General features: G+C 37.2%; 1 protein-coding gene across 1 annotated transcript; it reads left to right on the top strand.

Annotated features, from left to right (window-relative positions):
• The first annotated feature begins 8,034 nt into the window (after positions 1–8,034).
• LOC121402977 (transmembrane protein 272-like) lies at positions 8,035–16,871 on the top strand. Its single transcript, XM_041590041.1, has 7 exons — positions 8,035–8,078; positions 11,071–11,175; positions 12,009–12,041; positions 12,305–12,364; positions 12,448–12,624; positions 14,381–14,535; positions 16,412–16,871. The coding sequence occupies exons 2-7, from the start codon at positions 11,142–11,144 to the stop codon at positions 16,442–16,444; spliced, it is 492 nt and encodes a 163-aa protein (XP_041445975.1). The 5' UTR covers positions 8,035–8,078; positions 11,071–11,141; the 3' UTR covers positions 16,445–16,871.
• The last annotated feature ends 195 nt before the right edge of the window (positions 16,872–17,066 follow it).

Below are 17,066 nucleotides of genomic sequence, written 5' to 3'. Positions count from 1 at the left end.
TTAAATTCACACAAAGGCAAATTTGTTCGCACAGAGGCATAACTATTTGCATTGCGAATATTTTTTCCGTTACCGACTTTTATTACATTCCCCCAATAATTTTTTATAGAAATTGGTGAATTTTTTGGAAAAAAACGACCTCAAAGCTTCCAATCTACAGCATCCCACACATCATTAGGTACCAATGTAAAACACCCTAAATATGAATCCACTGAACAGTTTGATGCCCAATATGTATAGGTTTACCTAAGCATGTGGGATATAGGGGCCCAAAAATGTAGACACCCCATATAGTCATTTCAGGTACTGCAAAATCAAAACATTTACATCATTTTGGGGGAGGGGGGCAAATGTAGAAAAAGTATGTTCACCCCAGAAAAGTACACATTTCCCCGAATCCAAATTGGTTATGCATGTCTTTCTACTCTAAAGCACCAAGCCACAAACCTTTCTTAAATTTTAAGATTTTGGTGACTTTTCCAAAAATCACCTCAAAACTTCCACCCTGCAGCATCTTATCTCCCACATACTATTAGGTACCAAGATAAATCACCATAAATATGAAAGCCTGGGGTCTGCTGAACAGTTTTATGTATAAGTTTACCTAAGCATCTTGCATATAGGGGCCCCAAAATATAGACACCCCATTTCAGCTATCAGTTCTGTAATTCCAGATACTTCAAAATCAACACATTTACATCATTTTTAGGGAACACAGGTAGAAAAAAGTATGTTCACCACAGAAAACCATATATTTTCGTAAAGTATACATCCCCCAAATTGGTTATGCATGTCTTTCTACTCCAAAGCACCAAGCCACAAACCTTTCCTAAATTTGGTGATTTTGCTGACATTTCCAAAAATCATGCTGAAACTGCAAACTGGAGAGCTGCTGAATAAAAAGCTAAATAATTCAAAAACCACAAATAATAAAAATTGAAAACCAGTTGCAAATTGTCTCAGAATACCACTCTCTACATCATACAAAAAGTTAATTCAAAGGTGAACAACCCTTTTAAACATTTAAAAAAATATTATTTTGCCACCAGTGTGGATTCACACAGCTTTGTTACTATTAATTACAAGGTATTTTGTATTTTTGAATCTCCATTTTTAGATAAGATATCCCATACCTGCAATACTCTACCAGCTATCAGGTGTATCATAAGAAACCTTCCAGTGTAAACATTAAGCAGTGTGCTCTGGGGATCATGGGCATGGTATAATGCTTCTCATTTTACGAAATAATACTTTATGAAATAAGCATATGTAACGCACTGCTTCTATTGTACCTGGGAAAAAAATACTATATCATCTGTCTATGACCTAACCATAATTACTTCTTTTGCTGAATCAAGGTGTCTAGCAATTTTTGGAAATTATTTATACTGGTTCCATTACTTTTTCAGTGTACTGCATAGTGCTTTATAAAAGTATTTGATCTATGCTTTGGTGGTTGCAGACATCTTTTTTCTTGTTTCTGTAGTCTGGTTTGTAATTTCACTGGTATTTTAAGTTTAGTATTGTTTTGAAAACAAGCTGCAGGCACCTGTGGAATGTAATGTAGCCATGGTGTTTGTGAGGATCCTTCCTCATTTAGAAATGTACAGACATTAATCATTACCTGCTTTATGTAAACATATCCATGATATTGTTAGAGCTTAATAGGAAATTAAATCATCTGAATGTGAATCAGTGGAATAAGTGTATTTGAATTTTCAGTTGATTTGTAACATAGAGGTCCGTTTACTAAAGAGCGGTAAAAATATGCGCTTGTAGGGACCCTTTAGTTAACTCAGGCAGCTATGTCCCTTGCTGGGTCCACATTAGTTCACGGAGTTTGTCCACTAGGTGGCACTATGTGATAATATAAAGGGGTTTAGCACCATGTGGTCTGGGTCTGTCCTGGGACTTTGCCTCACTGAGAGGTACTACAGGTCCAGGTCTGCCGGTGAAGTTAGTTAAGTGTGAGTTAGTGATAGTGAATACAGTAATAGTCACTCTAGGAGTAAGAGTCAGCACAGGGTAGTTAGTGAGCAGATGTGGCTCCATCGAGGAGAAATAGTGGGGTTAGGACCTCGTGGTATTTGAATCACTAGAGCAGGGACTACAGTGGGTGAGTTGAGGACCAGATAGGGTACCAAGACCCAAGACCCCAGGCTGAATACAGTGGGTGAGGTGTGGTCCAAGTCCGGTGCCAAGATACAAGACCCCAGGCTGAGAAACCCATTAGTGCCTTAGTGCTCCACCAGAGGGATGGTGCCCAGTGAGAGTTAACTATTCCCCAAGTCTATTGTTGCTGTAACTGTGATATATATTGAATATTAGCCAGTCTGCTGTACCTTGTACCCCCTGGTGGGAATATTGCTGTTTGAAGCTATTCTATGATTGCTGTGAACATCAAAGTGCTTGTGAACTACGACCTTGCCACTGTTCTCTGTTAATAAACAAGTCATAGTTTACCGCAAAGCAACTGTCTGGCTGAATATCCTGCTGCATTTATCCACACCATGTACCGGGAGTTGCACGGGTACACTGGGGGTCCAGGGCACACTACTAGCACTTAGCCTGGTCACACACAGCCTTAATACACAGCAAAAGTATACTCAAGGGTGTGCTACACGCACAAAATATAGACAAATTTGTCGGCAAATATATTTTCGCCAGTTTACTAACCTGCGGTAAATATAAATTTGCAAATTTTTTTCACAAAAATATGTTTTCATCTGTTATCGCATTCACTGAAAATAATGCTACGTACACATTTATGCCTGGTTAACTAAACAGTGAAAGAATATTCAAAATTTTACCGCCACCTATGTAGTGGCGGAAAAGTATTTTTTCCCCAGAAAATTCTCAAGGGCCAGGAAATATCGCATAATACTTTTTTTCCCCCATCATTCTTTGCTGACAGGAGAGAGAGATCTGTAGCTATTGCTGACAGGATGTTTTGGCTTCTGCTTCTATCTGTTGCAACAGCAGCAGTTTCAGCTCAGAGGCGTATTATTGGCAGCGGGCATCACAGTCCAAGGATTCGTCAGCCTCTACGCTTTTTTGGTTTCATTGTGATTGGCTACATTAAACTGTGCATTACTATGAAGCAAAGAGATTGACTGGTATGATTTCTTGTTCATATGATTCTATTGGCAGAAGGGTTTATATGATGCATACATGTTTGATTGGTGTTACTCTGGTGATGTTGTTGGATGGTATAATCATCTGTCAATAAAGTTTATGAGTTTTGAAGATGCATTTCTGGCCATAAGTGTCACAGTAAAAATTGCCACGATAACCGCCATAAAACAAGACTATTTTATAGCATAAATATTCACAAAAACGTAATTTGTCGTCAGAAAATTTGCAACTCGCTAAAATTACCGCTAACGTAAGCTGGTTCGTTAATGTAGCGTAACGTAGCAAGTGATTGTAATGACTTCTGAGGACATCGCTGTTTAGTAAACTTAGTCGCTGTGAATATTCTGGCAGAAAAATATTCTCATCGATAACATGCGGAAACTTAGGGGCATGTTTATCAAAGGTCGAGGTTCGAAGTTAATAAAACTTCAAACTTCGAATTCAAAAAGACCAACCGAATGGGGGTCGAAGTGGGCCAAATTTGGCCTACTTCGAATCGTACGATCGTACTTCGATCGTACTTCGATTCCAAGTTTTTTTAACTTCGACCTTCGATCTCCTAAACTCCCCCAATTGCCTCCATATAGGTTGTAGGAAGTCCCTCATAGGCTAAAACAGCACTTCCGCAGCTTTTCCCTAGTCAAAGTACACAAAAAATAGCTCGAAATTTGAAGTTTTTCAATTCGAAATATTGATAAATTTGCCCCTTAAAGTCTGATTTACCGCACTTTAGTAAACGGACCCCATAATGTTCTTTTGAAAATACAGTGTATTCTCTAAATTTAATGTATACATTTTAGTAGAAATTTGGTATCTATGGCACAGAAAGATGAAGTAGCTTCTACTTTGAGGGGCATATTTATCAAGGGTCAAAGTTCGAAGTTAAAAAAACGTCGAACTACGAATTCAAAAAGACCAACTGAAAGGAGGTCGAAGTTTTTTGGGGTCGAAGTGGCCCGAATCCGGCCTACTTCGATCTACTACGATTCAAAGTTTTTTTAACTTCGATCTTCCAAACTCCCCCAATTGCCTCCATACAGGTTCTAGAAGGTCCCCCATAGGCTAAAACAGCCCTTCTGCAGCTTTTAGGTGGCGAATGGTCGAAGTCAAAGTTTTAAAGAGACAGTACTTAAAAAATCAATCTTCGAATTTCGAATCGAAGTTGGACTTCCCTAGTCGAAGTAGGGGGGTTTTGGTGGGTGAGAGAACCAATCCACACACATAGGATAAAATCACTGTCCGGCTTTATTTTGTATAGTTAAAACAACAAACAGGCATCTATTACAGATGTACTCCTACTCTAGTGTGTGGATTGGTTCTCTCACCCACCAAAAACCCCCCTACATATGATGTCCAGTATGAGGAAACCAACATGCCGTTTGGAATGGACACAATGCAAGAGTGGCTGCAGCAGGGGCATGTGAGTTTCCTTTTCTTCCCTAGTCGAAGTACCCAAAAATTACTTTGAAATTCGTAGTTTTTTACTTTGAAATTTGAATTTTTTTTACCTCGAAAATTCAATTTGACCTTTGATAAATCTGCCCTGAATGTCTGGGTAACACCTGATTTAATTTAGTGCCAGATGAAATGCTTAAGAAAATATTTGGCAAAGACTGACTAAGGTATGAATTAGGCATTGATGACTAAGGTATACATCAGATGACATGCTTAGAAAATTAATTAATTAATTAATTAAGGTGCTTAGTCAGTTGATAAGAACAAAAAAACAGCATTCCCTGTCAGGGTCACAGAAGTGTACCTACAGGATTATAATTAGTGACAAATAGGAAGATAGAATTAGAAAGTAGCAAAGAAAATATTATTCACATGTCTGATCAATATGTGTCTATTGTATGGAATGTCCACATGCCATGAAATACTGTATAGAAATGAAAACAACTCCTTCAAAATGCTTAACCAATAGATAATATTTGCCATAATAAGTAACCTATTAAAGAATCTTATGAATTTGGCAAATACAAATTCACAAACAAAAAAATGTTCCATCTTTTACTTTGTCCCTTTGTGTGATAGTTTGTGTTTTCACTGTAGCAGGAAGAACTGTATGAGTAGTGAACACATTTATTGGCTGATTAATTGGTATGTATATGCACCCTTGGTGTGTATGTGAGCATTAGGGCTTAAAACAGCAATTTTTATATGAGGCTATCCAGTGTCACATACACATGAAAACAGTGAAACTGTGAAGCTTGATATATAAACTGCTTTTTTTAATGTATGTTCCTGGGTATAATTCCCTTTAAAAGTTTCATTTGCATTTAATTTGCTTAAATTCTGTCACTTAATTCACTAAGGGTCGAATATCGAGGGTTAATTAACGAAGTCGAAGGATTTAGCACAGATTGTTTGAGTGAAGGATAATTCGAACGATTCGAAGGATTTTAATCCAACGATCGAAGGAATATCCTTCTATCAATATATAAGGAATAAGGAATATCCTTCTATCTGTAGCTTTTAGATGGCGAACTAGGGGGTCGAAGTTTTTTTTAAAGAGACAGTACTTCGACTATCGAATGGTCGAATAGTCAAACGATTTTTACTTCGAATCCTTAGATTCGAAGTTGTAGTCATATTCGAAGGTCGAAGTAGCCCATTCGATGGTCGAAGTAGCCCAAAAAAACTTCTAAATTCGAAGTTTTTTACCTTCGCATCCTTCACTCGAAGTTAGTGAATCGGCCCCTAAGGGTATTATGGATAACTTTTTACATTTACTGGGCCCTTTCCACTGGCCCTAGGACTGACCCCTGAGACACTCTACAATTCATATTTTATCACCTGCTCCCACCCTGGGGGAACCCCTCTTACTGTGACTCTACACCAATCCCAACCACTAATTCATTACTCCCTTGCTCTGTAGATGGTGGACAAGGTAAAAGAGAACAACCCCTTCACTTACCTTATCCTTTTTAACTGCTCGTGTTTCCACCCCTCCGACAGGCTACCACATAACTACAACACCCACAACTCCCATCTTAAACTCATCTGTTTCCCTACTTCCTAACTCTGTCATGGCCCTGATATTTCCCATTTCCCAGATCCCTTGTTACAGGCATTCTTTTAACTTACGCTTATAGAATTTGGAAACAGTATTATGTCATTTCATCCATACTTGACATGTTGACTGTTTTGCAAGGGGTTGGTACAGGTATGGGAACTGTTATCCAGAATTCTTGGGACCTGGGGGTTTCTGCATAATGGATCTTTCAATAATTTGGATCTTCATACCTTAAGTCTACTAGAAAATCATGTGTACATTAAATAAACCCAACAGCCTGGTTTTGCTTCCAAGAAGAATTAATTATATCTTAGTTTGGATCAAGTACTAGGTACTGTTTTATTATTACAGAGAAAAAGGAAATAACTTTTAAAAATTCTTATTATTTGGATAAAATTGAGTCTATGGGAGGAGGAGGAGCTTTCTGGATAATGGGTTTTTGGATAATGGATCCCATACCTGTACATTAATGACAGTGACCACATTTATACACAAATGCAAGTACACAAACACTAGCAACTGCATGGATTCTTACTTCAAAGCAATGAAAAGCCCACAAATGGAATCCTTACAGTGTGTTTACCTTTCTTTGCCTCTCAACTTCTTGGCTATTTTAGACAGTGTTACTTTTAATGTAATTTTGCATATTTATCAAACAAAACCATTATATAACTATATGTCGGTATACCCCTTGTCCAACAAGAGTACAATGTATAAGCCTTGTGCAGAACATACATTTTTTGACAACAGTTTTCATCATAAAAAAAAACCTATAGTCTTTGTCATTTCTTGAGCTAAACAAGGCTAACATGGCATAAGGTACTGGCAGCAGCACAGGGAGAACTGTCAGAAAAGCCACAAGGTCGAAAACATGGTCAAAACAGAGCAAAAGTTTAGAAGAATTCATTTCCTAAACTTCCCCCCTCTTACCTACTACTTTTCATTCTATTGTATCCCTTGTATGCACTTAGGGTTTGACGTTCTTATTGAACTGTGATTTGATAACTTGATTACATGACGGTAATGTTAATCACACAAACTAAGAATACATTGAATGTAAACCCTTTTTCACTTTCTTAAATGCTAAAAACGTTGAATAAACTTGAATTTAGAAAAAGAAATAGGGCACAAGTTGAAGAGATAGGCAGCAAACCACAGATGTGAATGAATGGGTAAAAGGAACGGTACACAAGTGGAACAGATGGACTGGAGGATCTTAAAGTTATGGGTTAGCAGAGGGGAATGGACACTCAGAAGGGAATAGAGGTGAAATGGATAGTTTGCAGGGACTGGAGCAGAAGTTGAACGGAAGGTAGGGAGGGTGAAAGAGAGAAAAAGGACAACAGGTTTGTTCAGAAGCAGGAGCTAAAATAGAGCCAAGACAAGCAATTCAACGGGGGGCTAGGCCTGGGAAAAAAATTGTGGCGGGGGGAAAAGTTACACAACTGATCCAAATGTTTCTATCTAAATATAAAAATGTTTATGTTATTTTGCAAAATATGTGATGTTATATGCTTTTTTAAATATATATTCAGTGATTTTGAAATAAACAATAACATCGTTTTTCTTGTCAGAGAAAGTCTGAAAAGGAAGCCTAACATCCTTAATACTGCTCACAGAAGCCATTCCTGCAATCTCTATATCTTTCTTCCCAACAGCAGCTTTGCCATGTCAGTATGTATATCTCTGTACATGAGATTAACAAACACATGACATTATAGATAAGAATTGTCCATGTTTGGAATTCTCAGCATCACTTGTGATCACAAATCTTAATTATAGATCTGCCAGGTATCATGCCAGAAGAATGGCCACACCTTCTTAAATTTGAGAAGTGAACCAATATAAATACAGGAGCACTGCTAATGCTAACCATCATCCGCTTTTCTTTGAGTAACGTTGAACTTCAAGACCTTGACTTATAAAGGTACTGATTCTACATATTTTACTTTACAGGCATAGACTATTTTATAAGGGATTGTAAGGGACACTTTGGGTTTGGATTGTGATGCTGGAATGATATAGTAGTATACGTATATAAACTATTGTTTATAGATAAAGGATAAAGGGAATGGTAAAGGAAACAAAATATGTATGGTCTTGTTAGCTTAATTAAAAGGTTTGTTTTTATTATTATTACTTATATATTAATACATTAGAAAGTATTATTATTCATAAATGCAAGAGTAAGCAAAATAAACATGCATTGACATTGATCAGGAAGGTAACTGCATCTATACATGCTTCTACGCAGGTTTCGGCAAATAATATGTTCCTTCAGCCTGATGTGATGAGTGCAAACTCTCACACAAGGAAACTATATTTGTTATATATAAATGGTTTATTTTGCCCTTGCTGCTTCAGTGGTGTAACTATCATACAGCAGATCCTCCAACCGTGGGAGAGCCTGGCTGCGGGGTCTGCTGTAGTGTCACTTTGAATATGGCAAAACGGAAAAACTGAAAATGCTGAAAAACTGTATTGATGGCCATAGATCAGTCATCAGCACAACTTATCATGATGGAAAAATCAATAAACCGATAGGAAAATATTTTACATACCACAAATTTATAGGAATTGATTGCGTCCCATCTTTACCTAGGGGATGTGATTGTTCAACTAAACTACTGAAAAGGGAAAATATAAAAATTGGAGCATTTTGATGCCTTCTGTGGTGGTTTATATGCCCTTTTACCTATTTTATAAATTAACTTTAGCTATATCAGTTGAAAGAAATATTGTATAAATTATTGTGAATTGTAATCTGGATTTTTTAATGAACTATATATGTAATTGTAAAAACTTGAATATGTTGTGATTTATTATACATGTACAGTATTTGAATTGGGATTAATGAGGTTTGTTTGTTTAAGATATCAATGGTAATACATGCGTTACACCCAGATGAAGGGCCTTGATGGATTAAAGTTATTTCTCTGACCTGGGTGTCTTACTATTTATATGTTGGTATTGCAAGCTTTCATTGTCCTGACAAAGATTCATGAATCAGACAGAAACATTGACAATAGGGGCAGATTTATGAAAATGTGAGATTACAGCTCACCAGTCACCACAGAAATACTCACCCAATGTTCTATTTATTCATATGGGTTTTTTAGAATGGTCTTATTCAATGGGTGAATATTAGAGTTCACCATTTGATATAACGATTTTAAAAATCCCATAGGAATAAATAGAGAGTGGGTGAGTTTTTCTATGGTGAGCTCTAATCTCACATTTTGATAGATCTGCCCCTTATTGTTTAATAAATACTTTTTTTTAATTGAAGTCCTTATACTGTGATGTTTAAATTATGTTAAAGTGTTGAGCATGACCTCTAGTAGTAAATTATATATATATAAATATGACTAGCGTATGCAGGTATGGGTGCGGGTGTACTGGTAAACTGCAAGTCTTGATATAAACTACGCTTTACTCCTTAAGGGGTTTTTTTTGTATATAAAACTGTCACTTCTGGTTTGCAGTGATGCTACTTTCAGTGTCATGGTTGACCAAGGGTTAGCGGGTGGGTTGGAAATAAGGCACTTATGGGTCAGATCAGATAACGGGTAAAAATATGAATACATTAATAATACATTATGCTTTAATATTAACAATAATAGTAGTTTTCAAAGTTCTTGCATCACTTCACCCACTCAGCTGCTTTGATTAAGGGTAGGACTCCACGAGCGATTTTTTCGCGATCCGACGCGCTGCGACAAAACGCATGCGAATTGTCGCATTCGACAAAAATAAGGCAAGAAATAGAATTGTCGCATGGTGTCGCAGCGTTGATCCAACGCGATCCGACTGTCGGATGCAGACGCTGCATGCGTTTTGTTGCAGCACGTCGGATCGCAACAAAATCGCTCGTGGAGTCCTACCCTTACTGCTGTCCAGGTTCTGTATTTTGTCTTCCTTTGATGTTGGCTTTTTAAAGGGTGTGGGTGTCTTGTAATATGTCACTCAAGGGGGTGTCTGAAACACTGAGGCATTAAAAATCTATTTATTTTGTAATCTAAGAAGTGGTTTTAATTTGATAGCTCCAGATTACAGGAAGCACTTCTGCCATAGAGTCAATTTTAAGCAAATAATTATATTTTTAAAAAATGCCCTTTTCTCTGTAATAATAAAACAGAACCTTGTACCTGGTTGGTACATAAGCAGCATGAATCCATATTGGCAGCAAAGCAATCCTGTTGTTTAAGTAATTGGTTAAGTAATTTTTCATAGCATTAAGATATGGTGATACAAATTATGGAGAGATTTCTTATCAAGAAAACCCAAGGTCCCAAGCATTCTGAATAACAGGTCCTATACCTGTGTGTTTATAGATATTGGTAGTTAACCTTATATCAGATTAAAGTATGACATTGATATGACATGATATTCTGAGAAAAGTCACCTGGCAAGTCTTTACTTTATATTTTTTGTATTTTGCTGTCATTGAAAATTGCCCCTTTTATGGACCAGTTTAATTTTTTCATAAACCTCAGAATTATTTTTCATTTCTTGTGTTTCTTTGTTTATATCACCTGTGGCAGGCTTATCACCTGTTTAACTATGTGTTGCTGCTAAAAACATTTTCCTGAGAATAATAGTACAATAGTCAAAATAGGAATTAATTGTTATGTTCCTCTAACTTATATGGTTCTGTCAGTTCAGTCTGCTAATTTATTCTACTAACAGTTCTGAAATTTACATTATTATTTCATTTGTGACATTTGAGACATAGTCATATTATTTACCTATTGTGAGGAATATTCTTGTAACTATATAATGAGTAAAAAGTTTTCTGAAGATTGGGTGCTACTGTGCATGACTTATAACTGAAGTATCACATTGATTTTTACTTGGTATATTAATCTTCAGTAATCTTTCAATTTGTCCCTAATCTTTCAACAATGTTCCTCAACTAGGCAGGGGAGGACCACTAAAGGGATTTGCTGGAACTATTTAAGGAACTTGTTTGTGACAATTAGTAGAAGAAATGGCTGGAGATTTAACAGTGAAAGTAAATGATGGTACGTATAACATGGAGTAGGAAAAAACATATGTGGGAGGAAATAGCAGAAAAAGCTATAAGGAAAGGAGTAAGTAGTGTACCAAGACATAGAGAGCGAAAGAGGACAATGAGGGAAATGTATTTATATTATATAAGCTCCACTGGGGCAGGGACTGATGTTAATGATGTGTATTCTCTGTTTAAATGTGTCAGCACTACAGCAATAACATAATAAAACAGTTATATAGACCAAACTTAAAGTCCTGAGGTCAAGTAAATAAAGGGTAAATAAGGGTAATTAGGGAATAAAAATAATAAAAGTGCTCTTCATATAAACTGTCATAGTCCAAAAACAAGCTCAAAATGATTTTGACATCTTAGTATTGAATTTCTAATTAGGTGCCATCTCCAGGGGTGATATCCACAGAAACACTGTATTTTCAGAGCTAGGATGTTCCATAACTACAGACCAAACTGCTCAGAGGGCACCAGATGCTGTGTTACTGCAGTTTATTCCATGTGAAGCGATCAGAGAAGCTACCTATACTGTTGCGCTGGTTGTGGCATCTAACATCCTAGGATATTGGGCCCTGGGGTGGCATTACTGCATCAATATTTACTGCATTTTCAATATTGAGCTGTCAATATTTCCCCTTATATTATGAGAATTAATATATGCAACAAAGATTGATAGATAAATGGATATATATATATATATATATATATATATATATATATATATATATATATATATATATATATATATATATATATATATATATATATATATATACAAAACCAGAGATCTAAGAAAACAAATTTGTATAATACAATCTTATTTTTGTTTTGCAGGAGTTGATCGGTGCAGTAAGACATGTAATATCGGTAAGTATTCATATTCTATTGACATGGGTTACATCAGTAATGCTAACAGACAAGGAAGGGCATCTTTTCTAATTCTTCTTTAGAGAATATATATATATATATATATATATATATATATATATATATATAGTTCTAATGCCCTCAATTGGTGTAACTTCCTATTCTTCAGTCTGTCATATGTGGGTCAACATGCTTAATTATAAGTCAGTTGGGAGAGTTCTCCATTATTATATATTGGCAGTAATATGTGTTTTCTGTTTTAGTGGTTCAGGTGATTGTGGGCCTTATCTTTACAGCATTTGGCATCGCTATGATTGTAGTAGGTAGGTGAAGACAATCCAAAATTATACATTTGATTTTTTTTAAAAATATAAGCATTAACTTTGTCTTGTTCTTTTAACCATAGGTGCCATTTACTTGAACAGTTGTCCAGCTCAAACTTATGTTCCAATATATTTAATTGTTGCTGGAGCTTTCTTCCTGTCGTTTTGGCTGTTGTTTCCATTAGAGTTCTTCCATGCTAAACTAAGAAAGATATTAAGTGCCCTTGTTGCTGTTTTCTTGTTTGCCTGGCTTATTGCAGGTAAGATTGGTACTTTTCCCAGCCATCGTATTATACTGTTAATCTATGTACTTGCAGTGAGATTGCTTTTCCTGATATGTTTATGGTTATAATTAAATAAATGTTACATTTCAAATTTCTGAACAAACAAGAATTTTAAGCAGTGCCACATATAGGAGCTGGTTTGTCTAATACTGAACTGGCGAATTCTAAAGGATTCCCAGCCAGTTGTTATTATTGCCATATATCAAAACTTTCCTGAATGCCATGAACATTTTCAGCACTGACCCGATCACCTGTGAAAATCCTTGCTCTCCAATATATATCGTATACAAGGAGAAAGGATTTGGAGAATTATTTTCTGCACTAGAACACATTATTCCCCAGCATTCACATTTAGCAATTATCTTAAATGGAATTATTTTATGTATTTGCTATATAATTTATGAAAAATATGTATACCTGGTATGGATTGCTTTTGAGCCCTGCTTGTGTTTATTAGTGGACATTAAGTTTTTACATTAGAGGTTTAAAGGACAATAAATCCCTGATTCACTGGGGTTGCCAAAATATTAGAGAGCCCCCAGTGAATCCAGTCACTAACTTTTGCCACATGCTGCTGTACCAGACACGGAAAAAACATATGCAGAGCAATGCAATCATCTTACTTTTTTTCCAGGCATCCTCATTTTCTGATTCTACTCTAGTGCAAATGCGCAATTTCATTTTGTATATGATGGGTATGACTTGGACAAGTGGCAGCTGTGCAGTTCTGGCTCTGAAAAAAAGACTCTGTTTGGCCATCTAACTTATCAGCTCAAGTTAGAACTGTAGCAATTGGATTTTGGCAACCCTCAGTGAACCCACCTTTCCTTGCAGTATGCAAAAAACTGGCACAAACCTCTATGATAATTGTACTTTTGCACCCTGCCCTGCACTTTGCATTAAGGATATAGGCACGCATGAATAGACAGGTTGAATAGGCTGAACAGGTGGCGCAACAGTGTAGTGTGTGAACCGGACTAGGGGTAGGAGGCAGTATGAGGCAGAGAAGGTATGTGCCTGGCGCACAACCAGCTTTATGCCCTAGGCATGTTCCTACTCTGCCTACCCCTAGTTCCAGCCCTGAACACAGTACTCTACGGTTGACAGCTCTGTGTTCATGCCTGGTGAGGCATGTAGGCGTCCCCTCTAGTTGTATTCAGCCTTTCAGTGTTAAGGATTCTGTAAATTATATGGAGGTTCCAGAAACAGTAAAGAAAAAAAAAAATATACTATACCACCCCCAAACTTTGGGGATGATAAAAAACTGCACATCAATTAGGAATCTTTAGGGTACCCAGTAGCAGTAGGGTTTTCTACTACCAGTGGCAAAACCACAGCCTTGGTGCAAGAACTGAGCCTGTACCCCCATCTCTCCTCCCCGCCAGAAGATGTGTTGCTTACTTGCACCTACCTTCGGGCCTTTGTGTGCACATAGTGATGCCTGTGGTCCCTTGTGGGGGATGGATCCAAATGCAGTCGCACCTGCTTTTCCCCTGGTAGTTTTGTGAGGCACTGGCTTCCACTCTGTAATACTGCTGATCGACAGAAGATGCACTGATATTTGCAGCCAGATAGCACATTAACTTTTATTTTGTGATGTTGCTTTACTTTAAATATTGTTTACAGTATAATTACTTTTTGTAATTATAGGAGCAAAGCAGAAGTATTTTGCTGTGAGACAAATCTGCTTTCACATTACCCGTTTAACATGATTTTGTTTTGTATTTTTCAGGCAGTGTGTGGGTGTTCGGAATATTTAACAATAGTACAAGAGCCTGCCATAGAAGCATGTATCTCTTCACTTTCTCAATCATAATCATACAGTACATATTATTGGGACTAGCAATCATTTTTGGTCTCATTGCATGTTTCTGCTCCAAAATGACGGTAGGTTTTATAAGAATTTGGTAGGTTTTATTAAGAAAGTATTTATTTTTATTATTCTATACTGTGACTTGGTTGAGCATCTACAAGTATGTGAACCCTGGATTCTGTCATGATTTTTATGGTGTCGTTTTTATGACTAAATTATACTGTTTACACTGCAAGTAGTTCACTCTACTACTGTATATAAGATTTAATTCCTGAACCAATAAGTGTATTTTTTATAGTTGTAATATTGGTGTGTAGGCAGCAGTCTCAGGTCATTTTGTCAGGTCATGTACTTTCAGAAAGAGCCAGTGCTGCACTGACAGGCTATTGTTTCTCCTACTTAATGTAACTGAAGGTGTCGCAGTGGGACGTGGATTTTTACTATTTTTACTAGTGCTGTTCTTAGATCTACCAGGGAGCTGTTATCTGGTTACCTTCCATTGTTCTGTTGTTAGGTTGCTAGGGGTGGGGGTGATGACACTCAAATTTGCAGTGCAACATGAAAGAGTGACTCAAGTTTATCAGAGCACAAGTTACATGACTGGGGGCTCCTGGGAAACTGACATGTCTAGCCCCATGATAGATTTCAAAATTAATTATAAAAAATCAGTTTGCTCTTTTGAAAAATGGATTTCAGTGCAGAAGTCTGTTGGAGCAGCACTATTAACTGATGCATTTTGTAAACAAAATGGGATGTTTTCCCATGGCAGTATCCCTTTAAACCTCAGGACCCAAAGCATGCTTGAAAAAGGTTTTCCCTTTTGCCTTGCCTGTCAACTCTGCTTCTCCCTCCCTTTTTATCAGGGTTAGAAGGGGGTGGGTTGAAAAAAATCTCCACTTCACAGCTGTTCTCTTACCTTTTTCGACACAAGCAGCCGGGGAGTGGCGGGCAGGCAAGTGTTGCAGGATCAGGCTGGGCCAGCGGGACAACTGGAAAAAACTCTGTGGGCCCTGACCCACTCCCCCCTGCTTGCCTAAAACTCTGTGCTCCCTATCCTCTCCCCACCCTGACTGCAGTTTGTGGCCGGGGGGGGGGAGTCAGTTGGAGGAATGATGCGGCTTGAGCAGGGGCCCTGTAGTTGGCAGAGGGGTGTGTGCATGCTCCTGATGTGGCAGCCCCGGTGGGCCCGAACCCCCCCCAGTCTGACACTGAGGTGTTGGATGGTTAGGGGCTACTGTACGCCCGGGACCCTCTCAACATATTTTTGCGGGTGGCCTCGCACACTGGTGTTACGCAGCTGTGTACCTGAATAATTTGTTTGTTAGTTCTAGATTAGAATTTCTGCTTTATTTTCCTTTTAGCTGGCACATCAATGCATCACATCGTTCTTCTTATTGCTTACATTATACTGTTTTTGACTTCTATTTATTTATTTTTGCCTTTAATTATTTTTATCAACCTTGCCTATACATGCAACCATTACTGCTTGTATAGCTCATGATTCCACATTGAACCAGCTTGCACTTACTTTCTAGCAATATTTGGGCAGTTGTCACAGGTTGCAGGGCCCTCAGCCCTTGCTCAAGCTTACTTACCAACAAGAGTAAACATTTGTATATTGACATGGCAGGATTTGGTCCCTTTTGAAAAACAAAACTATATTTATTAGTAACATCAGAGTTCTATGCTATGACCTGTATAACAGTCCGTACCTGCTTGCTTTATATGGTCCTTGATATTCTCTAGGACATCTAATACCCTTCTTCTTTTTTGAGAAGTGAGTACATTATGCCATTTACAGATCGAAAAAAGACAGAAAAGAGCAAAAACCCTTGTTTCACTGCCTTAAACCCGATCCTATCTACTGCATTTGTTTTCTTTATCACTGTCAGTGCTACTGTTTGTTTTATAGCAGTTCTTCTGTTTAACACCATCCTTTTCTAATTTTAGTGTTGCTGCAGCTGCTGGAACAAAAAAGTTTGAAAATCTTATGGAAGAAAGATTCACAACAGTGTTATCGTATGAGCAAAAAATACATTGGGGCATATTTCTGATCTTGCTTGCGTTTGTTTGAAACAGTGTCAGAAAATGCATGAAAGGCACTGATTGCCATTTTTTTTAACTTTGTGGCAAAAAACACGAGATTTATTATTTATATCTGGGAATTTATATAGCAACTTATACAGAGATTACGATCTTTCTTACACTTTGTGACACCTTTTCTAATGAATGGGAGCATTGATCTTGATTTATGTATTACACATACATATATATATATATATTTATATATAATATATATATAATATTAATAATGTCAGTGATAATTTAAAATTACCTTTTCACTTGTGTATTGTATCCTCACCAAAAAGAATATAAAGTACCTAATAAATGAGTATATATTACTACAATGCAACACCATGATTTTCTTTTGCAAGGGGTTCATGCTTCTTTTTCATTTGTTCACTTGTAGCCTCTTGTGTTCAACACAGGCCTAAAAACTCCAATTGTTGTTGGTTTCATCACCATAAAACACATTATTGCTTCAATAGCATTTTCCCTTCCATAGAGGCAACGTTGCCTTTGGGGGACTCAGGAAACTCATCCA

The sequence above is a fragment of the Xenopus laevis genome, chromosome 4L (genome assembly GCF_017654675.1).
Source record: "Xenopus laevis strain J_2021 chromosome 4L, Xenopus_laevis_v10.1, whole genome shotgun sequence".
NCBI lineage: Eukaryota > Metazoa > Chordata > Amphibia > Anura > Pipidae > Xenopus > Xenopus laevis.
Note: the sequence above shows the minus strand (reverse complement) of the source record. Positions and strands in the feature narration are given on the sequence as shown.

What these genes read in the sequence shown, in the direction of transcription:
- LOC121402977 (XM_041590041.1), top strand. Translation starts at nt 11,142, where the DNA reads ATGGCTGGAGATTTAACAGTGAAAGTAAATGATG. An exon ending in CATCGCTATGATTGTAGTAG is followed by an intron (nt 12,365 to 12,447) that starts GTAGGTGAAGAC and finishes TTTTAACCATAG; the next exon opens with GTGCCATTTACTTGAACAGT. An exon ending in GTTTCTGCTCCAAAATGACG is followed by an intron (nt 14,536 to 16,411) that starts GTAGGTTTTATA and finishes TTCTAATTTTAG; the next exon opens with TGTTGCTGCAGCTGCTGGAA.